The sequence below is a fragment of the Panthera leo genome, chromosome D1 (genome assembly GCF_018350215.1).
Source record: "Panthera leo isolate Ple1 chromosome D1, P.leo_Ple1_pat1.1, whole genome shotgun sequence".
In the NCBI taxonomy this organism is placed as follows: Eukaryota; Metazoa; Chordata; class Mammalia; order Carnivora; family Felidae; genus Panthera; species Panthera leo.
Genome location: NC_056688.1, coordinates 33,456,722 through 33,484,699, shown reverse-complemented (window position 1 = coordinate 33,484,699; position 27,978 = coordinate 33,456,722). Strand labels below are relative to the sequence as shown.

General features: G+C 35.2%; 1 protein-coding gene and 1 pseudogene across 1 annotated transcript in view; one reads left to right on the top strand and one right to left on the bottom strand.

The window, feature by feature from the left end:
- The window catches only part of CNTN5 (contactin 5), a 536,456-nt gene that overhangs the window by 433,597 nt on the left and 74,881 nt on the right, over positions 1–27,978 (top strand). The window contains exons 15-16 of the mRNA XM_042907110.1: positions 8,054–8,212; positions 25,918–26,067. Of these exons, the coding sequence (XP_042763044.1) occupies positions 8,054–8,212; positions 25,918–26,067 (309 nt within the window). The remainder of the gene's footprint in view (positions 1–8,053; positions 8,213–25,917; positions 26,068–27,978) is intronic.
- Positions 772–869, bottom strand: LOC122201513 (annotated as a pseudogene).

The following is a 27,978-nucleotide window of genomic DNA, read 5'->3' as shown; positions in this document are numbered from 1 at the left end:
ACCATATCTTGGCTGTTATAAATAATGCTGCAATAAACATAAGGGTACATATACCATTTTGAATTAGTGTTATCATTTTCTTTGGGTAAATACTCAGTAGTAGAATTACTGATTCATATGGTATTTCTATTTTTAATTTTTTGAGGAACCTCCATAATTTTTTTCCACAGTGGCTCCACCAATTTGCATTTCCACCAACAGTGCACAAGGGTTCCTTTTTCACCACATCCTCACCAACACTTGTTTCTTATCTTTTTGATATTAGCCATTCTTATAGGTGTAAGGTGATTTGCACTTTTATTTGCATTTCCCTGATGATTAGTGATGTTGGGCATCTTTCCATGAGTATGTTGGCCATTTGTATGTCTTCTTTGGAAAAATGTCTATAAGTCTCTCTGCCCATTTTTAGTTAGATTATTATTTTTTTTGGTGTTGAACAGTGTAAGTTCTTTATATATTTTGGATATTAACTCATAACTGAATATATCATTAGTGAATATCTTCTCCCATTCATTAGGTTGACTTTTCGTTTTGTTGATGATTTCCTTTATTGTGTAAAAGTTTTTCATTTTGGTGTCTGCTTTCATTTTCTTTGCCTTAGGATACATTGCTAGAAACATGTTTTTATAGTTTATGTCAAAGAAATTACTTTCTATGTTCTCTTCTGGGAGTTTTATGGTTTCAGGTCTTACTCTGAGGCCTTTAATTCATTTTGAGTTTATTTTTGTATACAGTGTAAGAAAATTGTGCAGTTTCATTCTTTTTTTTTTTAAATAAAGCACAAATTTGTATGAATGACTTTCACAGGGACCATACTAATCTTCTATGTATCATTCAAGTTTTAATATATATGCTGCCAAAGGAAGCACCAGTTTCATTACTTTGCATATAGCTGTCTAGTTTTCCAAATGTCATTTATTGAAAAAACTGTCTTTTGTTTTCATTGCATATTCTTACCTCTTTTGTCATATTTTAATTGACCACATAAGCATGAGTTTGTTTCTGGACTCCCTATTCTGTTCCACTGAACTATGTATCTGTTTTTGTGCCAATACCATACTGTTTTGATTATTACAGCTTTGTAGTAAGTCAAAATCTAAGAATGTGATATCTCCAGCTGTGTTCTTCTTTCTCATGATTGCTTTTGCTATTTGGGGTCTTTTACTATTTTATACAAATTTTAGTATTATTTGTTCTAGTTCTGTGAAAAAATGTTACTGGTATTTTGATAGAGATTACATTGAATATGTAGATTGCTTTGAATAGTATGGAAATTTTAACAATATTCTTTCAATTCATGAGCATGGTGTATCTTCATTTGCTTTTGTTGTCCTCACTTTCTGTCATCAATGTTTTACAGTTTTCAGAGTGTATGTTATTCATCTCCTTGATTAACTTTATTCCTAGGTATTCTTTTGGGTGCAATGTGAATGGAATTGTTTTCTTAATTTCTCTTTCTGCTACTTCATTATTAATGTATAGAAATTCAACCAATATCTGGGTATAATTATTTATCTTGCAACTTTACTAGTTATTAATACAATTCATTTATTACTTCTTTTAGTTTTTTGGTAGAGTCTTCAGTGTTTTCCATGAATAGTATTATGTCATCTACAAATAGTGACAATTTAACCTCTTTCTCACTGATATGGATGCCTCTTATTTCTTTTTGTTTTCTGATTGCTGTGCATAGGACAAGTGGTGAAAGTGGACATCTTGTCTTATTCCTGATTTAGAGCTATAGCATAACTTAAAGCTCACAGTTTTTTACCATTGAATATGGTGTTAGGTGTAGGCTTTCATATATGGCTTTGTTATATTAAAGTATGATCCCTCTAAATCCATTTTGAGAGGATTAAACTACTATTTTTAATGAAATGTCTTGCTGTTACTTATATATGGGCTTTTAAGTTGGGTCTATGCAAAATGGTCCTTTGTGCTGGTTGGTTCATTTCATGTAATTAAACTACATGATAAACATTAAAAATATTCTTTGTGTCTTGAATTATTGAGCTTATTTCTCTGCATTAATCTAATCTTTCAGACAATAGCTGAATCTCCTCTTCACTCAGTTAGAAAATCATGTTCAGGACTTTGTTGCCATGAATGACTGTCTTTTGCTGCAGCATAGTCCTGCATGTGTTTAGAAAAGGTGGTTGTCCCCAAGCAATATTTATGGGATTAGAAATAGAACTGATTTAGTATACCATGGCATATTTGCTATCAATTTTTTATTATAGTTTTAAACAATATAAGCCAAAGATCTGTTTAATGTTTTAAATCCCAGCAAGTTTAATTTTTCACTTAAAAACTCTGTGTGAAAAAAAAATGACATGAAAGTCCCCCAAATCAAATAAAGTAAAAACAATGTGAGTCTGCATAAAATGTAAAATATAGCATGTAACAATAGGGTATTTGTTGAATCAGTAGGTGTCAGATTCAGGCAGAGAAAGTAATGCTATCTATGTAAGAAAGGGTCAGGAAAAAATGATTGACATGGGGAGTCAGTGGCAGTTAGGGGATATTTTTTTAAGAATTTTTCCTCAAAAGAGGTTGGACAATCACATGACAAGAACTCAGCCTGGATCCACCAGTTGTTGTCTGCAAGGAGAATGGGTAATGACTTCACAAGAAGTCATTTCCTACTTATTACCACATTATTTTGTTATAATTTACTTTGAACAGGAAATACCAGTCCTCTGGTTGTTGAAAGTAAAGCTGAACCATGTTCCTACCTTTTTCCCCAAAGCAGGAAGACTCTTTGTGTCCTTTTTTTTTTTTTTCTTGAGGAGTTTTCCTGTTTCAAGTACTCCTTCCTCATCTGAAAAATAAGAGTTGAATGAGATCACTGAAGTTAATTTAAAAATTCCAAGGCTGTATACTATTACTTAACTACCACATGAAGTCTTAGATCCTTGTTCCCAGCATAACGATAACAGCTTTAGAGGTTACAAAGAGGTATGTTTTATTTGTTTTTCAGCTTTAAAAGTCACTGTCTTCTCAAGAGAAGAAAACTGTCTAACTGAATATTAGGCCAACAAAATGAGTTGATCTGATAGCAACCTAACAACAGTCCTAGGGAGACTTTGATTGAGGATAAATTAAATTCATGAGAACATGGCTTCTGCCAGGGGACTTTGTGTTTTGTCATTTGCTCAGCAGTCCTCACTAAGAAAAAATGAAGAGACTCTGTCCATTTTTCTAAATTATCTATTTTCAAATAAAATATTTATTTTAGTGACCCTATATAATGGCATTGTTGGGGGATGAGGGGGAATTTCCAGATTCCTGCCAATCATATACTGAATTATTACAGCTAAGTAAAAAGTTAATATTGACTTCTGTTAAATGAGAGGCATTTGTATAACATTCAGACACTAGTTGCTATCACACATTTGTCATCTGTGAGATATTTATTTCTTATTAATCTATTTTCAAAGATGTATAAAGCAGATTAGCAGTAAAAGCCTTTGAAGAGAAAATTTACTCTCTAACAAAAATGTCAAAAAAGAGCAAAACTATCACCATTATTAACAGGCCTTAAAAACAAAGGTATTGATTGTATTAATTTAATTAATTAATATAATTAATATATATATTATAATAATATATATAATATATAATATAATAATATATAATATAATTATATAATTAATATAATATAATTAATTAATATAATTTTAATGTAATTCACTCCTCAATATAGACAGGAAGCTGATTACAGCATTCAGTATATAATGTCTAAAAATGTATATTTTTCTGTAGATGGAGCATTAATAAGCCAGTACTAATATAATAACCATAAATCTTATTTTCATTTGTATTATGGTTGAAAATTATATTTAACCTGTCATAAAAGGTAAATCACATCACTAATTTTTCAGAATATTTTTACAGTAATATATTTATAAAAATATTTAAATTTATATGGATTTATAAAAATTATCTGTCCACAGGCTTTAATAGGCTTTAGTAATTTATTGAATTATTCAAAAATGCTTATTTGCTTTCATGGAGCTATTATCTCATTTTTATTACCATTTTATTCAACTGAAAAAAAAACTGCTAAGTATATTTTAATTTAACAAAAAAAGAAGTTACTATATTATATTGAATCTTTGTCTTATATGGTAATGACTTAATTTTAAAACATTCTTTTACTTATTAATTATTACACAATATTCCAAATTCAGAACACAACTCCTCTGTCCTTTCTTACCTTCTTTTTCTATCTTTCATCTCTCATTGTAAAAATATTTATTGGGGGCCTAATAAATGACAAGTACTATGTTGAATATTTAGTCCAGTGGAAATTATAGAAAAATAATTATAGCCAACTTAAGATCTGCTATAATGAGATGTAAAATATACTCCCCAGACACTTGAACATAACATTATCATTATCTGGCATTTGTTTTTTGTAAAAGATCTGTCTCTGCCACAGAATTTTAACGTATCTAGAGCTGAAACCCTATCTTGTCCTCCTATAAGGCATTTGCCCCACTCATCTCTCACCACTCAGCACAATGCTTTATGCACAATGTCAGATAAATGTTTGGTTAAATAATATATACTTACAATAGAACATACATACAACGTTGGAAGCTTTCTTTAAAGTAATGACTTTGGGGTGCCTGGGTGGCTCAGTCAGTTAAGCGTCTGACTTCGGCTCAGGTCACGATCTCACAGTTTGTAGTTCAAGCCCCACGTCAGGCTCTATGCTGACAGCTTGGAGCCTGCTTCGGATTCTGTGTCTCCTTCTCTCTCTGCCCCTCCCCAACTTGTGCTCTATGTCTCTCAAAAAATAAATAAATGTAAAAAGAAATTAAAATAATGACTTTAAAAAATAATTTTACTTGCTTGTTGTGCAGAATCAGAAAATCCAAACAAGTAAAGAATAAAATTTAAATCATCTACATCCTCATTCCCAAGCAATAAACACCATACATACTTTAATGCATTTCTTTCCAGTCTTTTCATTATGTATTTGGGAAGTAACTATACACTTAGAGTTACATATAATTTTGTATTCTATTTTTTTCACTTATTATAATGTGAACATTTCCCACATCAGTAAATAATCTTAAATATTAGGCAGTTTAATGGCTACCTAATATTTTATCATAAAATTTAATGATTTAAATATTACATGATTATTGGACAATTACTTCTTTACAGTGGTTTGTATTATAAATAATTGCACACAGTGAGTGTCCTGAATACATGAATCTTATTCACTTTCACTGATTATTTTGCTAAGGCCTATATTGGGAAAATAGCCACACATAGAGAAAAATACTTGGGTATTTATTAATTATGTTGTAAATTCCTTTTTGTTCTAGCTGAATTTTTTAAAATTATTTAGAATAAATATTACCTATTGTTAAAAGAAATATACCTTTCTTTAAGAAAACTAACTTAAACATTTTCTAGAGCATTAATACTCATAAAGGCCTCCTCAAAACTCATGTAGTGTTACTTCTACCATTGTCTTTTGGGTCAGATACTGACAAGCCAGCCCAGATTGAGGAAGGTGAAAGAATAGGCTCCACCTTTCAAAGAGGGAATGGCCTGCATGTACAGGAAAAAGAAGTGATGGTGTCCGTCTTATACACAGACTGCCACAAAGTCCTAAATGCTTTCTTCAAATTCCATCTATATATCTACCACATAATTTAAATGTGCTTTTCCTTAACATACACTTTTTCTCTGTCTTCCCTTCCTTCAGTTAAAACTACTTTCTATATTAACAGTGAAAGGAGAAAGGATCTGTGTACTCCTTGCTTATTTGAACAAATAAGGCATTAAAATCAGATCCAAATTCATATCTTAGCTGTGCCATTCACTAACAGAATGACTTGAGAAAAAACTTCTCCTCATAAGAATGGATCTTCTGATACACACTGCCTACCATAACACGTAACATATAATAAGATTTATTGACTAAGAAACTTATTTATTTATTGACTAACCAATGTCTGAGATTTCATTATAACCTCTATGAAATAAGAATAATGCTAATCTCACAGTGACATAGAAATAAATGAACAAGTTAATGTTTGAAAAATACTTAGTACAGGGCCTTAATACAGTGACATGTGGATATGGTAGCTATTAGTAATATTATTACTGTTAATATTCTTATCATTATTATGTTATCATCATTATAGTTGCTCTTCTATATTCGTGTCACCAGACTAACAACTTGTTACACATCTTCTTCAGCACCTGGACCTCATTTATTTACCTCATCTCATCTTTAGCCACTGTTTTAATGCTTTGCACAGTCATACGGATGACACATCAAACATATTCTTCCATAAGCCCTTCTTACATAAGGCTGACCTTGTCAGCCTTAATAACCATATTCCCCACTCCCCTTCAGATAAACACAAATTCTCATTCAAAAGTAAAAGTATCCTACTGGAATATTCTCTTAACAAATTCCAATTCTTATATCTTTCCATCATAATAATGTGATTTCCTTGATTCCTTTCTTTTATTCTAGTCTATCAGCACCTTTCTGGCTTTACTTGACTCCCTAGCCAACCTTGACACCATGGCTATTCACACCATTGGCATCTTCGATGATGAACAAAACCAAATTTATAAATTCCTAAATCTGAATGGAATCAATTGATAAAAATTTTCACTTCTTGTTTCCTGAAAATGTCATTTGCTTCATGAGGTTTTTAAAATTCTTTTTCCATCTCCTTGTTCCTTCCTCAAAATTCTCTACCCAGAGGTCTTTACTAACTGCCTCCATTTCTCCATCCCTCCACTATTTCTTAGCTCCTTACAGACTAGGTCAGGCCCTCCTGATCAGATGTTGTAATCACCAAATCTGATTCAGCAAAGTTAGACTAGAAATCCAGGACCAGAGCCAAAGAAAGTAGTTAAGAGATCCCATTCAGATTTAAGAATTTATAAATTTGGTTTGTCATCAAAGATGTCTGGTGTGAATGACAATGACATCAAGGTGGACTAGGGAATCAAGTGAAGCCAGAATGGTACTGTAGGACTAATTCAGAAAATAACTTAAAATACTTAAGAGAGGTTTTTTTTTTTTTTTCATTGAAAATAAAATATCCTTACAGCCTGAATTGTCCATATGAGGGAATAGAAAAATATTAATAAAAAACGTAGCATGCTTTTCAGCCACTAAAATAAACCAATAAAATAGAGTGTTTATAAACACTCTACAGATCTTTAAATGTTATTAGATAACACTATTTTAGAAGTGATAGTACAAAGGTATATTTCTTCTATAATATCACAGTTGTTTCTTGAAGGTAGAGCCTATGTGCACATAGATTATCACTATTCTACGCCAATTTTTCATGATGATAAGGAAAATAATCTTCTCTAATTCACCACTTTCCCACCCTCGCTCAAAATCATCATCATCATCATCATCATCACCACCACCACCAGATCACACCTTCCTTTTTAACCCCTCACAAAAATTTTCCATGCCTAACTTCTAGGGTATACCCTTCTCTGGCCTAAACTATCATTATTTCAGAGCTTTTTATATCTCCCTTGTTAAAGTTTAAGCTACCTGAGAGTTACATCACAGTATGTGTACACTGCAGGTTTCCAGAATGTAAAATTAGACCAATAAACCTATAGAGTTTTAGTATTAATGGGATCATTTTTGTTTCTGATACCTTTCAGAACAAAGGTTTCTGATTGCCTTTCACTCTATTGTTGCCTCTGTAAACTGTGATATATTTCAACAGTCATAGTTGATATTGACATTCATATTCTTGTGTGTGTTTCTCTTTTTGTTTCTTTTCCTGTACAATATAATGCTAATGGGTAGTTTCTTCCAAGCACAAAATGTTAGGGGAAAAAGTCAAATCTATAATTCAGTTACCGTAGAAATCATGGAAACTGCATCTCTTTTCTCTTTACTGTCAATTTTCATTACTAAATATGTATTTCATCAGGATGGTTAAATAGTTTGATTGGATCTTTATTGGAAATACATTTTCCAACAGCTCCTCTTCATGGCTTGTACTTAAATGTATCCATTCCCTTTTGTCTATAGGTCCCCCAGGCCCACCAGGGATAGTGATTGTTGAAGACATCACGGAAAGCACAGCCACACTCTCCTGGAGTCCTGCATCTGATAACCACAGTCCAATCTCCTCCTACAACCTGCAGGCTCGCAGCCCATTTTCGCTGGGCTGGCAAACAGTAAAAACAAGTAAGAATCTCTAAGACAACATCAGAGGCAACCTGAGTAGCTTCTTATGTCATAAGCTAGCAATCTCAGTAGGATCATTTTGGATTCTGGCAACTGTTATTTATTACAATACTAACCATTGTTTGCCTCCTTTTATAAAGCTAACTTGCTTTCTTTTCCAATTCCCAAGAAGAAACCATATCATTTATATTTGTTTGTTTATTGAAATAACTTTAGATTCAAATGGATATTGTAGAAATAGTACAAAGATTTCCTATGGACCCATTCCTCAGCTCTCCCTAGTTATAACATTTTACATAACAATGGTACAATTCTCAAATCAGAAAATTAACATTGGTACAATGTTATTAACTGAGCTACAGACTATTCATATTTCACCAGTTTTTATATACAAATTTTTGGTGTGCAGTCCCATAAAATTTTATGAGATATTATTTTATAGACTCACACCACCAAGACAATCACATATAGAATTTTTCCATTATTCTAGTTCCTTGTGCTACCTCTTTATAGTCACACACCTGTTTTATTTCCTTTTATTTTATATGTGTTTCGTTTCCAAAAGGAAAATCTAATATAAAATTACATTATTTAAAATAATGTGGCATTTTAATCTTTACTTTAAACATGCTTGTGTAATAATTGCCCTATTTTTAAAGTCATTTTCTTCCCTGATAGTTTGCTTTTAATGTTGTAGCCACACTCCTATCTCTCCAAATGTGGCAGTCTGCAGGCATATGTGAAATTATAATCACTTGATAGTTATTAGAAACTTATATAGCATATTAGTATTTAAGAGTATATAATATATATAAAATGCAATCTTCAGAAGTAGTTGCCCATCCTGAGTAAGGATTTGTGATTTTGTTTTATTTTATATATAAATATAAAATTTACTCTGTTTAGAAGTAAAATATAAAAGTAAAATTTCTGAGTGCAGTAAACATGAAACTCAGTTAACCAGAATGTTACAGAAGTAGAGTGGTCCATTTTGCTGCTTAAATAAATTAAGTTTAAACAGAAATTTATTTTTGTATAAAAATTTACAATTTGGGAGAGAGGAAGTATACTCATCTGTATGCAAAATACTATTAGCTTTTTTTAAATATTAGTTTCCTACATTAACTTATAGAATTTATCATTATAATGTACTATACGTATATACATATTAATTTGTAACATATATAATGATGGGTATTAGCTTCATTTCTGGCTCCATGTCAACCCTGTGATAGCTCTATAGATTCAAGAAACTGTGGGACTTGGGGTTCCTGGGTGGATCAGTCAGTTAAGCATCTCTCGGTTCAGCTCAAGTCACGTTCTCATGGTTTTGTGAGTTTGAGCCCCGCATTGGGCTCTGTGCTGACAATGAGTCTGCTTGGGATTCTCCCTCTCTCTCTCTCTCCCTCTCTCTCTTTCTCTCTCTCTGCTGCTCCCCAGCTCACGCTGTCTATGTCTCTCTCTAAATAAATAAATAAATAAATAAATAAATACACAAACAAAAATTTGGGGAATCTCTAGGTTCAGCAGATAATTCTGGAAAAATCACAAAGTCAAGCCACATGAACAGGTTTATTCAAGAAAACTTATAACCTCTGCCACAGTGCTTTATGTTTTCATTTGTGTGACAGCACAAACTTTTTGCTTTGCAGCCAGGAAATGGATTCACCTTAGATATGGTGTTGTGCACTCACCATGCGCATTTTCCTGCCTGTAGCTATGCTACATGCCCACTCTTGCCACACTGCCCATACTTCGTGGGACATTTTCCTTATGAGCACATTGCAATACATACAAATGTTTTATTGTTCATTCCATGCCCATGTTTTTGTCCTTCTTACCTTAACACATGACATGGCAATCCAGGACATCTAATCTTCCTCCTGTTACAACCAGTTTCCTAGTCACTCGTATCTTGATTTCTCACATCTTGATTCACCTGCTTTTATTTTTGTTGTTTGATAGATAGAAAGAATAAAAGTGTATGTATGTGTGTATATAGATACATATATAAAATGTAGAATTTTTTGGCAAAGGGAAAATGAAAGAGAGATTGTGTGTGTGTGTGTGTGTGTGTGTGTGTGTGTGTTGCATGTGCATGTGTGTGTAGGGCTTAGGCATTTGGACTAAATATTATTTTGGGGTGTTACTTGTTTGAAAAGTCTCTCCTATAAAGTTGCATTGTAATATTTCTAATTTAACTTGAGCACTGGAACATTTTTAAGTTGAGAGTTCTTTTAAAATTCAGTTCAGCAAGTACTCATTAAGAAATTTATGTTTGTACAATAATTATAAGGAAATACATATCTCTCAGATATATATTTCTATAAATGATCAATTTTATTTGCTCTTGATAAGACTCTAACTAATAGAGTCTAATAGATTATTTTCTAGAGTAATTATTTAGAGTAATAGATAAGTAATAAGATTCTAGCAAGATGACTCCTTATCTAATGAGGTCACTCATTTCTCCATTTCTCCATGCCATCCTCAAGGCAAGCATGCCCAGGAGGATTACTCAACTTTTACCTGCTCTAAAGTACAATTTTAAATGGTTTTAGTCCCCAGATAAATCTGAACACAACTATTTTTCATGCCTATAATAAGGAAAGAAGTCCCTTTGGAACCACATTAGTTCCCAGTGGACCCAAAAGGCCAGTGGACCTTTTGTTTTGATAGTTGCTTTTCATCTAAATCAACTTCAGTACAGATAAACTCTAATGCAGAAATATCTATTAGAAAGAAGAAATGGAGCTGGCATTTGAAATTCTCTGATAAAGTTAATGCAGTTAATAAGTGAGAATTTAAAAATTACCTAAGATTCTTTATACACAAAATAGTGAATTACTTATTTTTGACAAGTGATGAGTTGCATGCATATGGACATTCTAACTAATGATACTTAAAATTTACTTATTAATATTGCCTGTTCAACAATCAGACTCAAATGTGACTGTGAATGTGACCAATTCATTCATTTTGAAGGAAGTATGAAAATAGCCATAGGAAATAGACAATTTCACTTGCAGACCCCTTTTCTGTTAAAATAAATGGTTTTTGATGTGGAAACCTGATTTTTTCTTTATGTTATTGAATAGTATTACCCAGTTTACTATTTTATTGTGTCCTCTTAGGAATAACAAAATCACCTATAATCATAGAATGTATTGGTCATTGTTTACTTAATTCACACATGTTTCTTAACTATTCTTTCTGCATATATTTTCCACTGATTGATTGGTTGAGTAAATTTGTCAACAAGACAGACTTATTTCCCTTATTAAATTATGTAATTAAATTCTAGGATGCAATTCTTTTACAAACAAAGTCATTTTAACAAGCTTCTCTCCCTGAATCAATATGGGGTTCTTCACTATTTTTAGTCACTTTTTAATCATTTTTAATCACTATATTCTCACTGAAGCAGATATTCTCTTTGAAAATATCTTGTTCCCATACTTCCAGAAAAAAAAAATCTTTATAACAAGTACCTTCAAGGTTTTAAAAATATTTATTTTAGCATACATTCACCACTATCTTTTATCTCCACAATATTGCACTTGAAAAAAAAATCCTAATTTTATAAAAGCTTGTTTTTAATTTATTTCATAAAATGTTATTTCATCAAAAATATTAATATCTTCAGTATATACTACTTACAAGTAGCAAAAAATTAGAATTTATAAATATTTTTATTTAATTTTTAAAGAGGGATTAGATTTAGAATATAGGGTGAGGGAGAGACTTTAAAACCTATAGTTAGAAGATGGCAGCATAGGAGGACACTGGGCTCACTGCGCGTCCTGCTGATCACTTAGATTCCAACTACACCTGCCTAAATAACCCAGAAAACCACCAGAGGATTAGCAGAACAGAGTCTCCAGAGCCAAGCGCAGAAGAGAGGCCCACGAAAGAGGATAGGAAGGGCAGCGAGGCGGTGCACGCTCCACAGACTGGCGGGAGGGAGCCGGACCGGAGGGGCGGCCCGCCGGCCAAGCAGAGCCCCTGACTCTGGCTTGCAAAAGCGGACGGGCCAGACAGAGTGTGTTCCGACAGCAAGCGGAAGTTAGCATCTGGGAGGTCATAAGTTAACCTGCTCAGAAAGCGGTAAGCCTGGAGGACAAAGGGAGGGAGAGTTGCTGAGCCCCGGGAGGACAGAGCTCAGTTTGGCAGGGAACAAAGGCGCTAGCCAGCACCATCTCCCTCGCCCATCCCCCAGCCAAAATCCCAAAGGGAACCGGTTCATGCCAGGGAACTTGCTTGCTCCGCGCAAACACCCAATGCTGTGCTTCTGGGGAGCCACCCCTCCAGCAGCGGGTCTGACTCCCTCCAGCTGCCATAGGGCCCCTCCTGAAGTGGATCACCTAAGGAGAAGCAAGCTAAGCCTGCCCCTCCTGTCCCCGTGCACCTTGCCTACCCACCCCAGCTAAGACGCCAGATCCCCAGCACCACAAGCCTGGCAGTGTGCAAGTAGCCCAGACGGGCCACGCCACCCCACAGTGAATCCCCCTAGAAGAGGGGAAGAGAAGGCACACACCAGTCTGACTGTGGCCCCAGTGGTGGGCTGGGGGCACATATCAGGGCTGACTGCGGCCCCACCCACCAACTCCAGTTATACACCACAGCACAGGGGAAGTGCCCTGCAGGTCCTCACCATTCCAGGGACTATCCAAAATGACCAAACGGAAGAATTCCCCTCAGAAGAATCTCCAGGACATAACAACAGCTAATGAACTGATCAAAAAGGATTTAAATTATATAACAGAAAGTGAATTTAGAATAATAGTCATAAAATTAATCGCTGGGCTTGAAAACAGTATAGAGGACAGCAGAGAATCTCTTGCTACAGAGATCAAGGGACTAAGGAACAGTCACGAGGAGCTGAAAAATGCTATAAACGAGCTGCAAAATAAAATGGAAACGACCACGGCTCGGATTGAAGAGTGGGAGGAGAGAATAGGTGAACTAGAAGATAAAATTATGGAAAAAGAGGAAGCTGAGAAAAAGAGAGATTAAAAAATCCAGGAGTATGAGGGGAAAATTAGAAAGCTAAGTGATACACTAAAAAGAAACAATATACGCATAATTACTATCCCAGAGGAGGAAGAGAGAGGGAAAGGTGCTGAAGGTGTACTTGAAGAAATAATAGCTGAGAACTTCCCTGAACTGGGGAAGGAAAAAGGCATTGAAATCCAAGAGGCACAGAGAATTCCTTTCAGATGTAACTTGAATCGATCTTCTGCACGACATATCATAGTGAAACTGGCAAAATACAAGGATAAAGAGAAAATTCTGAAAGCAGCAAAGGAAAAACATGCCCTAACATATAAAGGGAGACCTATAAGACTCGTGACTGATCTCTCTTTTGAAACTTGGCAGGCCAGAAAGGCATGGCAGGAGATCTTCAATGTGATGAACAGAAAAAATATGCAGCTGAGAATCCTTTATCCAGCAAGTCTGTCATTTAGAACAGAAGGAGAGATAAAGGTCTTCCCAAACAAACAAAAACTGAAGGAATTCGTCACCACTAAACCAGCCCTACAAGAGATCCTAAGGGGAATCGTGTGAGAAAAAGTACCAGAGACATCACTACAAGCATAAAACATACAGACATCACAATGACTCTAAACCCGTATCTTTCTATAATAACACTGAATGTAAATGGACTAAATGTGCCAACCAAAAGACATAGGGTATCAGAATGGATAAAAAAACAAGACCCATCTATTTGCTGTCTACAAGAGACTCATTTTAGACCTGAGGACACCTTCAGATTGAGAGTGAGGGGATGGAGAACTATTTATCATGCTACTGGAAGCCAAAAGAAAGCTGAAGTAGCCATACTTATATCAGACAAACTAGACTTTAAATTAAAGGATGTAACCAGAGATGAAGAAGGGCATTATATACTCATTACAGGGTCTATCTATCAGGAAGAGCTAACAGTTAAAAATGTCTATGCACCAAATACGGGAGCCCCCAAATATATAAAACAATTACTCACAAACATAAGCAACCTTATTGATAAGAATGTGGTAATTGCAGGGGACTTTAACACTCCACTTACAGAAATGGATAGATCATCTAGACACACGGTCAATAAAGAAACAAGGGCCCTGAGGGATACATTGGATCAGATGGACTTGACAGATATATTTAGAACTCTGCATCCCAAAGCAACAGAATATACTTTCTTCTCGAGTGCACATGGAACATTCTCCAACATAGATCATATACTGGGTCACAAAACAGCCCTTCATAAGTATACAAGAATTGAAATTATATCATGCATACTTTCAGACCACAATGCTATGAAGCTTGAAATCAACCACAGGAAAAAGTCTGGAAAGCCTCCAAAAGCATGGAGGTTAAAGAACACCCTACTAACGAATGAGTGGGTCAACCAGGCAATTAGAGAAGAAATTAAAACATATATGGAAACAAACGAAAATGAAAATACAACAATCCAAACGCTTTGGGACGCAGCGAAGGCAGTCCTGAGAGGAAAATACATTGCAATCCAGGCCTATCTCAAGAAACAAGAAAAATCCCAAATACAAAATCTAACAGCACACCTAAAGGAAATAGAAGCAGAACAGCAAAGGCAGCCTACACCCAGCAGAAGAAGAGAAATCATAAACATCAGAGCAGAAATAAACAGTATAGAATCTAAAAAAACTGTAGAGCAGATCAACGAAACCAAGAGTTGGTTTTTTGAAAAAATAAACAAAATTGACAAACCTCTAGCCAGGCTTCTCAAAAAGAAAAGGGAGATGACCCAAATAGATAAAATCATGAATGAAAATGGATTTATGACAACCAATCCCTCAGAGATACAAACAATTATCAGGGAATACTATGAAAAAATTATATGCCAACAAATTGGACAACCTGGAAGAAATGGACAAGTTCCTAAACACCCACACTTTTCCAAAACTCAATCAGGAGGAAATAGAAAGCTTGAACAGACCCATAACCAGCGAAGAAATTGAATCGGTTATCAAAAATCTCCCAACAAATAAGAATCCAGGACCACATGACTTCCCAGGGGAGTTCTACCAGATGTTTGGCAGAGATAATACCTATCCTTCTCAAGCTAATCCAAAAAATAGAAAGGGAAGGAAAAATCCAGACTCAATCTATGAAGCCAGTATTACTTTGATTCCCAAACCAGACAGAGACCCAGTAAAAAAAGAGAACTATAGGCCAATATCCCTGATGAATATGGATGCAAAATTTCTCAATAAGATACTAGCAAATCGAATTCAACGGCATATAAAAAGAATTATTCACCATGATCAAGTGGGATTCATTCCTGGGATGCAGGGCTGGTTCAACATTCGCAAATCAATCAACGTGATACATTACATTAATAAAAGAAAAGAACCATATGATCCTGTCAATCGATGCAGAAAAGGCCTTTGATAAAATTCAGCACCCTTTCTTAATAAAAACCCTTGAGAAAGTCAGGATAGAAGGAACATACTTAAAGATCATAAAAGCAATTTATGAAAAGCCCACAGCTAATATCATCCTCAATGGGGAAAAACTGAGAGCTTTTTCCCTGAGATCAGGAACACGACAGGGATGCCCACTGTCACCGCTGTTGTTTAACATAGTGTTGGAAGTGCTAGCATCAACAATCAGACAACAAAAGGAAATCAAAGGCATCAAAATTGGCAAAGATGAAGTTAAGCTTTTGCTTTTTGCAGATGACATGGTACTATACATGGAAAATCCAATAGACTCCACCAAAAGTCTGCTAGAACTGATACATGAATTCAGCAAAGTTGCAGGATACAAAATCAATGTACAGAAATCAGTTGCATTCTTATACACTAACAATGAAGCAACAGAAAGACAAATAAAGAAACTGATCCCATTCACAATTGCATTAAGAAGCATAAAATACCTAGGAATAAATCTAACCAAAGATGTAAAAGATCTGTATGCTGAAAACTATAGAAAGCTTATGAAGGAAATTGAAGAAGATATAAAGAAATGGAAAAACATTCCGTGCTCATGGAATGGAAGAATAAATATTGTCAAAATGTCAATACTACCCAAAGCTATCTACACATTCAATGCAATCCCAATCAAAATTGCACCAGCATTCTTCTCAAAGCTAGAACAAGCAATCCTAAAATTCATATGGAAACACAAAAGGCCCCGAATAGCCAAAGTAATTTTGAAGAAGAAGACCAAAGCAGGAGGCATCACAATCCCAGACTTTAGCCTCTACTACAAAGCTGTAATCATCAAGACAGCATGGTATTGGCACAAAAACAGACACATAGACCAATGGAATAGAATAGAAACCCCAGAACTAGACCCACAAACATATGGCCAACTCATCTTCGACAAAGCAGGAAAGAACATCCAATGGGAAAAAGACAGTCTCTTTAACAAATGGCGCTGGGAGAACTGGACAGCAACATGCAGAAGGTTGAAACTAGACCACTTTCTCACACCATTCACAAAAATAAACTCAAAATGGATAAAGGACCTGAATGTGAGACAGGAAACCATCAAAACCCTAGAGGAGAAAGCAGGAAAAGACCTCTCTGACCTCAGCCGTAACAATCTCTTACTCGACACATCCCCAAAGGCAAGGGAATTAAAAGCAAAAGTGAATTACTGGGACCTTATGAAGATAAAAAGCTTCTGCACAGCAAAGGAAACAACCAACAAAACTAAAAGGCAACCAACGGAATGGGAAAAGATATTTGCAAATGACATATCAGACAAAGGGATAGTATCCAAAATCTATACAGAGCTCACCAAACTCCACACCCGAAAAACAACCCAGTGAAGAAATGGGCAGAAAACATGAATAGACACTTCTCTAAAGAAGACATCCGGATGGCCAACAGGCACATGAAAAGATGCTCAACGTCGCTCCTCATCAGGGAAATACAAATCAAAACCACACTCAGATATCACCTCATGCCAGTCAGAGTGGCCAAAATGAACAAATCAGGAGACTATAGATGCTGGAGAGGATGTGGAGAAACGGGAACCCTCTTGCACTGTTGGTGGGAATGCAAATTGGTGCAGCCGCTCTGGAAAGCAGTGTGGAGGTTCCTCAGAAAATTAAAAATAGACCTACCCTATGACCCAGCAGTAGCACTGCTAGGAATTTACCCAAGGGATACAGGAGTACTGATGCATAGGGGCACTTGTACCCCAATGTTTATAGCAGCACTCTCAACTATAGCCAAATTATGGAAAGAGCCTAAATGTCCATCAACTGATGAATGGATAAAGAAATTGTGGTTTATATACACAATGGAGTACTACAGGGTAATGAGAAAGAATGAAATATGGCCTTTTGTAGCAACGTGGATGGAACTGGAGAGTGTGATGCTAAGTGAAATAAGCCATACAGAGAAAGACAGATACCATATGGTTTCACTCTTATGTGCATCCTGAGAAACTTAACAGAAATCCATGGGGGAGGGGAAGAAAAAAAAAAGAGGTTAGAGTGGGAGAGAGCCAAAGCATAAGAGACTGTTAAAAACTGAGAACAAACTGAGGGTTGATGGGGGGTGGGAGGGAGGGGAGGGTGGGTGATGGGTATTGAGGAGGGCACCTTTTGGGATGAGCACTGGGTGTTGTATGGAAACCATTTTGACAATAAATTTCATATATTGAAAAAAAAAAACCTATAGTTATTTCTAAGAAAATATAAATATATGTACCTTTGGGAAGAAGGATTTTTATAGTTTATATTCGTTTTCTTTTTTAATGTAAAGCCTGAAATAATTACATCAAGATTAAAACTGAAATTAAATGTATTTTATCACACTTGACAATTTGAACTCCTCTTTCATTCATTCAATTTGTCAAACACCTTCCAGGTAGTATTCTAGGCTATATCCTTGCGGATATTGTGTTCTCATGGGTGAGGACAAACAATAAAGAGGGAACATAATAAACAAGTACAAATCTATAGTCATCAAGACAGTATGGTATTGGCACAAAAGCAGACACATGGAACCATGGAACGGAATAGAAAACCCAGAAATGGACCCACAACTGTATGGTGAAATGATCTTCAACAAGGCAGGAAAGAATATCCAATGGACAAAAGACAGTCCCTTCAACAAATGTTGTTGGGAACACTGGACAGCGACATGCATAAGAATGAAACTGGACCACCTTCTTACACCACACACAAAAATACAAAGTGATTGAAGACCTAAATGTGAGACAGGAAACCATCAAAATCCAAGAGAAGAACACAGGCAGAAACCTCTTTGACCTAGGCCACAGCAACTTCACCAGTCACATCACCAAAGGCAAGGGAAACAAAAGCTAACATGAACTATTGGCACTTTATCAAGATAAAAAGGTTCTGTGCAGCCAAGGAAACCATCAATAAAACTAAAAGTCAACCTACAGAATGGGAGAAGATATTTGTAAACAACATATCTGATAAAGGTTTAGTATTCAAAATCTATAAAGAACTTGTCAATCTCATCACCCAAAAACAACCCAGTTAAGAAAGGGGCAGAAGACATGAATAGACCATTTTCCAAAGAAGACATCCATATAGCTAAAAGACACATGGAAAGATGCTCAACATCACTCATCATCAGGGAAATACAAATGAAATGCATGATGAAGTACCACCTGACACCTGTCAGAATGGCTTACATGAACAACATAAGAAACAACAGTTGTTGGTGAGGATGTGGAGAAAGGGGAACTCTCTTGCGCTGCTGGTGGGAATACTAACTGGTGCAACCACTATGGAGAATAGTATGGAGGTTCCTCAAAACACTAAAATTAGAACCACCCAAGGATCCAGCAACTGCACTATTAGGTATTTACCCAAAGGATACAAAAATACATATATGAAGGGGTACATTCACCCCCAATGTTTATGGCAGCATTATCAACAATAACCAAACTATGGCAAGGGCCCAAATATCCATTGACTGATAAATGAATAAAGAAGATATGGTATATATACAATGGATGATTATTCAGCCAACAAAAAGAATGAAATCTTGCCATTTACAACAATGTGGATAGAGCTAAAGTGTATTATGCTAAGCAAAATAAGTCAGAGAAAAACAAATACCAGATGATTTTACTTATATGTGGAATTTAAGAAACAAAACTGATGAATATATGGGAAGTGGTGATGAAAAGAAGAGAAGGAAACAAAGCACAAGAGACTCTTGATAGAGAAGAAATTGATGGTTGATGGAGGGAGGTGGGTGGGGGATGGACTAGAGAGGTGATGGGTACTAAGGAGGGCACTTGTGATGACACTGGTTGTTGCATGTAAGTGATAAATCACTGAATTCAACTCCTGAAACCAATATTGCACTATATGTTAACTAACTAAAATTTAAATAAAAAATAAAAACGAAACAACACAAAGAAGTTAGTGAACAAAAAAATTACAGAAATATTGTAAGGAGGATCAGAAGTATTATGGTATAGGCAGTGTATTTGTCTGCTGAGGCTACCATAACAAAAGACCATAAACTTGGTGGTTTAAATAACAGAACTTTTTCTTCTCACATTTCTAAAGCCTGGGAATTCTAAGATCTAGGTGCCGGCCAATTTGATTTAATTCTTGGTGAGAACTCTCCTCCTGGCTTGCAGCTGCAGCCTTCTCACTGTGTCCTCACATGGAAGAGAAAAAAAGAAGTGAGTGCTCTGGAATCTCTTCTTATAAGGACACTAATTCTACCAGATAAGAGCCCCATCCTTGTTACCTCATTTAAGTATAATTACTTCCTATTTTTTTAAAGGCTCTTTAAATTTTTTTCAATGTTTATTTATTTTTGAGAGACAGAGACAAAGTGTGAGCAGGAGAAGGGCAGAGAGAGGGGGGGACACAGAATCCAAAACAGGCTCAAGCCTCTGAGCTGTCAGCACAGAGCCCGATGTGGGGCTCAAACCCACGAACCATTGAACCATGAGATCATGACCTAAGCCGAAGTCAGACACTTAACCAACTGAGCCACCCAGGTGCCCCCTTCCTATTCTCAACATAGTCTGAACTAATGTATTAAAAGATAAGACTTAGAATATCAGTCTTCCAGTGTCTCTCCATTTCTTTCAGAATGAAAACCCAACTCCTATTTGACTTGGTCCTATCGTCTTCTATCATTCTCCATTCATCTTTACCATTTTTCCCAGAGCTCACTTTGCTCCTGACTCACCAATATTCTAATGTTCTTACATATAATGCTTCTAATACCTTTACACTAGTTGTGCCTTTTACCTGACATGCTTCTCCCCTAGATATCGGCATAACTAAATCCACATTTCCTTTAAAACTTCACTCAACTGTGTCTTCTCAATGAGACTTATCCTGATCATTTTATTTAAAATTGAAACCTGCCTGATGTGGATTGAATTGTGACTCCTCCAAAGTTTATATGTTGAAGCCTTAACCCCCAGTGAATACAGGGATTCACTGTGGTTTATAGGGCCCCTGTATGTGTGGATATAGAGCCCCTAAGCATAGGCAATTGGATATATGAGGATTCACTTTAAGAGAGAGGTTTAGAATAAAGATATAAACTGGAAAGTTATTGGCATATAAATTTCATTTATAACCATAAGATTGCATGTCATGTAAAGTATATGAACACAAAATAAAGAAGAAAAAAGTAGGAAAATTGAGCCCTGGAGCATTTCAATAGTAAGAAGTTGTAGAAAAGAGGAAAAAGACTAAGGATACAAAAGAAAACTAACCATTTAGTTAAAAGGAAAACCAAGACAATGTGATATCCTGGAAGACAAAAGAATAAAATTCACTAAGGAAAAGGAAGTAATCAACTGCGTCAAATGCTACTGACACGTGAAGTGTGATGAAGATTGAGAATTTATCATTGATCTTAGCAACGTGGAGGTCATTGGTTACCTTGACAATAGTAATTTTAGTAAAATAATAAAGACTAAAGTCTCACAAAAATGGGTTCAAAATAGGAGGTCATTTGCCACAATAAGTGGGATGCACCGTGTTTCAGTATTTGCAAATCAAGCAGTGTGATATACCACATTAACAAGACAAAGGATAAAAATCCTATGATCATCTCAATAGGTGCAGAAAAAGCATTTGACAAAGAACTACATCCATTCATGATAAAAAAAACTTAACAAAGTAAGTATTGAAGGGACATATCTGACAACATAATAAAGGCCATGCATGAAAACCCCATAGCTCAATGGTGAAAATTGAGAGCCTTTCCTCTAAGATCAGAACCAAAGACAAGGTTTCTCTTTCACTACTTTTATTTAAAATAGCACTGGAATTCCTAGCCACAGAAATCAGACAAGAAAAATTAATAAAAGGCCACCAAATTGGTAGGAAAGAAGTAAAGCCCACTATTTGCAGATGACGTGATACTATATAGATACTACCCTAAAGACTCCACAAAAAACTACTAGAACTGATAAATTAATTCAGTATAGTCAGAGGACACAAAATTAATATACAGAAATCTGTTGCATTTCTATATAATAGTAATGAAGTAGAGGAAAGAAAAATTTAAAAATAACAATTCCACTTATAGTCGCACCAAAAATAATGAAATACCTAGTCTAAAGTTATCCAAGGAAGTGAAGACTGGTACTTTGAAAACTATAACACTGATGAAAGAAATTAAAGATGACACAAACAAATGAAAAGATATTCCATGTTGATAGATTGGAAGAACCAATATTGTTTAAATGTCCATTGTATCCAAAGCAATCTACAGACTTCAAGTAATCCCTATTAAAATGCCAATAGCATTTTTTCACAGAAATACTAAAATTTGTATGGAACAATAAAAGACCCTGAATAACCAAAGCAATATAAAAAAAAAAGAAAAAGAAAAAAGAAAAAGAAAGAACAAAGCTGGAGGTATCACATTCCCAGATTTCAAGATATACTACAAAGCTGTAGTAATCAAAACAGTATGGTACTAGCACAGAAGTAGACACATAGATCAATAGAACAGTATAAGGACCCCCAAAATAAACCCATGCATATATAGTCAATTAATCTACAACAAAGGAGACAAGAATACACAATAGGGAAAAGATACCCTCTTCAGTAAATGGTGTTGGGAAAACTGGACAGCTACATGCAACAGAATTAAAACTGGACCACATTCTTACACCATACACAAGAATAAACTCAAAGTAGTTTAAAGACCTAAGTGTAAGACCTGAAACCATTAAATTCCTAAAAGAAAGCATAGGCAGTAATTCCTTTTATATCAGCCATAGCAACATTTTTCTAGATATGTCTCCTATGGAAAGGGAAATAATAGCAAAATTAAACTATTAGGATTACACCAAAATAAAAAGCTTCTACACAGTGAATTAAACATTAATAAAACAAAAAGGCAACTTACTGAATGGGGGAATATATTTGCAAATAATATATCTGATAAGGAGTAAATATCCAATATATATAAATGCAACACCAAAAAAAATAATAATAATAATCTGATTTAAAAATGAGCAGAGGGCCTGAATATACATTTTTGCAAAGAAGGCATACAGATGGCCAAAAGACACATGCAAAGATGCTCAATATCACTAATCATCAGGGAAATACAAATTAAAACCACAGTGAGATATACACTAGTCAAAATGGCTAGTATCAACAAGATAAAAAATAATAAATGTTGGCAACAATGTAGAGAAAATGAAGCTTTGGGCACTGTTGATAGGAATGCAAATTGGTGCAGCCACTATGGAAAACAGTATGGAGGTTCCTCAAAAAATTAAAAATAGAATTACCATATGAATGAGTCATTCCACTATTGGGTATTTACCCAAAGAAAAAGGAAACAGTAATTTAAAAAGATATACCCACCCTTATATTTATTGTAGCACTTTTTTATAATTGTCAAGATTGGAAGCAACCCAAGCGTCTGTTGATAGATGAATGGATAAAGAAGATATGCTACATGTATATAATGGAATGTTAAAAAGCCATAAAAAGAATGAGATCTTGTTATTTGCAACAATATGGATGGACCTAGAGAGTATAATGCTAAGTGAAGTCAGTCAGAGAAAGACAAATACCATATGATTTCACTTATATGTGGAATTTAAGAAACAAAACAAACAGAAAGAAGGTACAAACAAACAAACAAACAACAACAACAAAAACAGAGACTCTTAAATACTGAGAACAAACTGGTGGTTGTCTGAAAGGAAGTAGGTAGGGGAAAGGGTAAAAAGATAAAGGGAATCAACAGCACATTTCTCTTGATGAGCACTGAGTAATGCGTAGAATTTTTGAATCATTATATTGTACACCTGAATCTAATATATCATTGTATGTTAATTCATTAAAAAAAGAAAGAATGAAAGAAAACATAGACAAAACTTTTAAGAAGTTTTGTTGCAAAAGGAAGTGAAGAAATCATATTTTGATATCAGCAATTTTATAATTTGCCTATGGGTTAAAGTGAGACAAGGAGAAAAGAAAGGAATCCAGGATAACTCCAAGATCTTGGCTACAACACCCATAAGAATACAATTTTCATTCACTGAATAGGGAATACTTCAGAAATAGGAGGTGGAATTTAAGGTTGAGAACCCTATCCAAATAGAAATGTCCATTAGGCCATTGGACAAATGAGTTTGGAGTCTAGGGAAGAGGCTCATGGATGAAAATAATTGGCGTCATAGCACACAGAAGGTATTTAAAACCATAAAACTAGATAAGATCACCAAGGAGTTAGTAGAACTGGGTAAATCTAAAAGATGAAAAGAAATCAGCAATGGTGACTAATCATGTCAGAAAAAACAGAAGTTATGTTTTAAAAAGTATTTCAAAGAAAAAAGAATGTGTCAAAGAATGATGTTAGGTCAAGAAAGATGAGGAACAGAGACCTGACAATAGGGTTAGTAATAACGACCATTGGCAATCTTGACAGGAGTGGTTATGGGAGAAAGCTGGAGGTAAGAGCTTAAAGGTAGGATCTCTTCTTCCCATCTTTATGTTTAGAGTGAGTAAAAAGGAAAATAATTAGAGACAGCAAATAATAGCACAAACAGCTCTCAAGAAGTAGAAACTGGATGAAAGCTAGAAGGAGAGGAAGTTTTGAGAGAATTTTGTTTTGTTTTTGCAGGGTTTTGGTGGGGAAAATACCTTCGTGCTTATATGCTAATGGAAAAAATCCATTGGAGACAAAGGAGAGGGTGTACACAACCAAGATGGACTGGTTACTCTTGTCTACTATATCTTAAGAGAGCCATCCCATCAGAGGCATAAAGTTTCCTTACTGGGGATTCAGGATTATATTAAAGTAAAAGTTGGAAGGATGTTCAGGAAGGAAAATTATATACAGGAGATTTTGCTAATAAAGGATTATGAATTCCAGAGGTCACACTAAACAGATTTGACAGAGTAGAGAAGGAGGGGAACTAGGGCAGAAAAGGATATGCGCAGAATTCTATGGGGATTAGAATAAAAAGGATGAGGGATGACTTAGATGTCTAGAGTTGCTTGAGGTGACTGACGTAAACAGAAGTAAATGAAACAGTGAGGTAAGTCTTTGATGGATCAAAGCAAGTATTGATGATACAGTGTAGGCTAGGAGATAGGGAGGGCTAAGTGTCTGGAGAAATCTTCCCATGTTATATTTGGCAGGCAGCATTTCACCAAGCTATGAACTGAGCAGTGGCCTTTTTCCCCTATGTCTTAGACTCCAAGGATGTTGCTCAGCTGCCAGTGCAGTCAGGCAGACTTTTCTCCAGGTCTTCATTTCACTGCCTCAAAAAAATTCAGCTTTGCAGTAATATAAAGTTTGTCAGGCAGCCCACACTGCCAATGCTCTGATCATTCACCTTTCACAGAACTGATTATTTGTTAACATTCTCTTGACACATTTCAAAAGATATTTTCATGTAAAATCCAAATTCCATATTGTCATAGTAAAATTGAACTGTCATCAAATCAAGAGCCTCCCCCATCTTAACACGCTTACACAGAAATCCAGTATTGACATAAATCCAGAGGATCTTTGCATATCCTAAGGAAGGTTCTCCTATTTCCCTATTTCCACACCTGTGACAAATGTTCTTCCCGAAATATTTCCTAGACAGCAGAGCTGAATGAACAAGAAAAGCAGTCCCAAATATAGCATATATACTAAGTAAAAAGTATTTTACTCCATGATAATTGTATTGACAATTTTGTGTTTCAATAAAATCAAACTTTAGCACAAAAATCATTCCAAGAAGAGTGCAGAGCTTCTGCTTAGATTCCACAAACCTGTTTTTAAATTAGAGGGGTTTGCAGCTTTGAACTGCCAAGTGGCTAAGCATGCTTGCCAGAACTGAGAGACGCAAACTGCTCAAGAAATTTCCCTAGAAATTTAAGAACTATTTGCTTAAATTATAGCACTAGTAAGCCTCTTATTTGAGGCTGAGAGGTTGACAAAATGATTTTTAGTGTAGATAATGGCAAGTTATGTTACAGCATTTATGTATAAACATGAAATGAAAGAATTCTAATTAACTACAACAATCTTTGATATGGACAAGTGCTTACTTCCTAAAGATTGATTTTCATTTTACTAATGAGACCAGAGATGACACCATGACCTTGTGTAATAAGGAATTATGCATCAGTTTACTGATTCTGTTATACCTGTGATATCCTTGATCGCCATTTGTAACTGTTTCTGAGTCCTCCTAATGCCATGAAATCTCTTTCCTCTCCATAGTCCCAGAAATCATAACAGGTGACATGGAGTCAGCCATGGCAGTGGACCTTAACCCCTGGGTGGAATATGAATTTAGAGTGGTGGCTACCAATCCAATTGGGACTGGAGATCCAAGCACTCCATCTCGAATGATCCGTACAAATGAAGCAGGTAAGAATTTTGGAGAATCAGAATTCAATTTAGCATGTGCTAATCACTTTGAAAGCAAGTTGAATCAACCATGATTGCTTGCTTTAGTATAATTTTTTTTCTGGATTCATTTACCTAGACATCATAAAATTATTTCCTTTAAAATAATTATTTCATTTTATTTGTTTTCAGATCTTTTTCTTCTTGTTTCTGCAAATGCATCTAGATGCTTCAATTTCCTCCCAACCCTAGCACTCATCTTCAAGTTACCATGAAATTGAAGCAGTTAATTTCTTTTTCTAATTATGTACTCATTTGATATAGCAAATCCATAAAATTCAGAATAGATATGCCCACCTCTTTTTCTCCAGTAGTTAACAGTAAACTTTAATTTCAGTGTACTTCCTTAGAACTCTATATTGCCCTTCACCACCTACATGTCATAAATTATACTCTGCAAAGGCAAACATCATCTTAAGTTGACTTGCTGCCCCCTTGACACCTATGTGTACAATAAATATCCATCTCCTTCCTGACAGAAAACACAGCATTCTTCTGGTCTTTTGGAATGAATTATCTCTAAAATGTTTTTAATGGTCACATAGAGGAATTAGCAATTTTATTTAAAAACAAATTTTAGGGACACCTGGGTGGCTCAGCTGATTAAGCATCCAACTCTCCATTTCAGCTCAAGTCATGATCTCATGGCTTACAGGGTTTGAGCCCCGCATAGGGCTCTGTGCTGACAGAATGGAGCCTGCTTAGGATTCTCTTCCTCTTTCTCTGCCCCTCTCCAACTTGGGCGGGCATGCTCTCTCTCAAAAATAAACTTTAAAACAATTAAAAATATTTAAAAAACAAAATTTAAATATCTAGCCCAAAATCTGGAAAAAGAAAAAAAATAAAGAAAAAAACTTTCATAAAGTTTTTATTACTTTGAACGAAGTTTTATTGACTTATCAATAAGGACTTATCTCTTTTTTTTTTTAATTTTTTTTCAACGTTTTTTATTTATTTTTGGGACAGAGAGAGACAGAGCATGAACGGGGGAGGGGCAGAGAAAGAGGGAGACACAGAATCGGAAACAGGCTCCAGGCTCCGAGCCATCAGCCCAGAGCCCGACGTGGGGCTCGAACCCACGGATCACGAGATCGTGACCTGGCTGAAGTCGATGCCTAACCGACTGCGCCACCCAGGCGCCCCAAGGACTTATCTCTTTTAAGGACTTATCTCTTATGTCCTATAAAATTGTCTACTAAAAAATGTCTAGTAGGGCACTAGCTTAGGCAAACACAGATGTGAATAATGCTGATGAGACCATTCCGAAAACAGAAAAAGGGGTAAATTTCAGATACAAGGAGGAAAAAAACAAATAATTTTAATATTTTTACACTCTGATAATATATGAATCTCAATCATTAGAATGTCAGTGCACTGAGGATGAGGATTTTTGTATAATGTTTTAGTGTTATATCTTCAGCACCTAAGACAATATTTTGGCACTGGTACTCTGTATGTTTTTGTTGACAGATTAAAGGAAATATTCCTTCTATTTCCTTCACATGCCCCTATTTTCTTCACATGAAAAAAAGACAAAAATACCAAATCGTTAATTTATTGCACTAAGTGGGAATAGCTATACAAAAGTTATTCAAATTATTTCTATATAAAAATTAAGCAATCAAGAAAATAAAAGATAAAGTAGCCTAAATATATTGGAAAAGATTCATTCACAGAAAATCCAACTTTTCTGCTTTTGTGATTTGCCTAGTACAAGTTGTTTTTTTTTCTGCTATTTTTTCAATAGTTTGAATTTTAAATTGAACATCAATTGCCTGGTTAGATTTTCATGCATTCATAAATCAGCCATGCTTTCATTGTGTACAGGTGTTCACTAATTAAGAGTACAACAGGTTACTCATTTCTCATTTT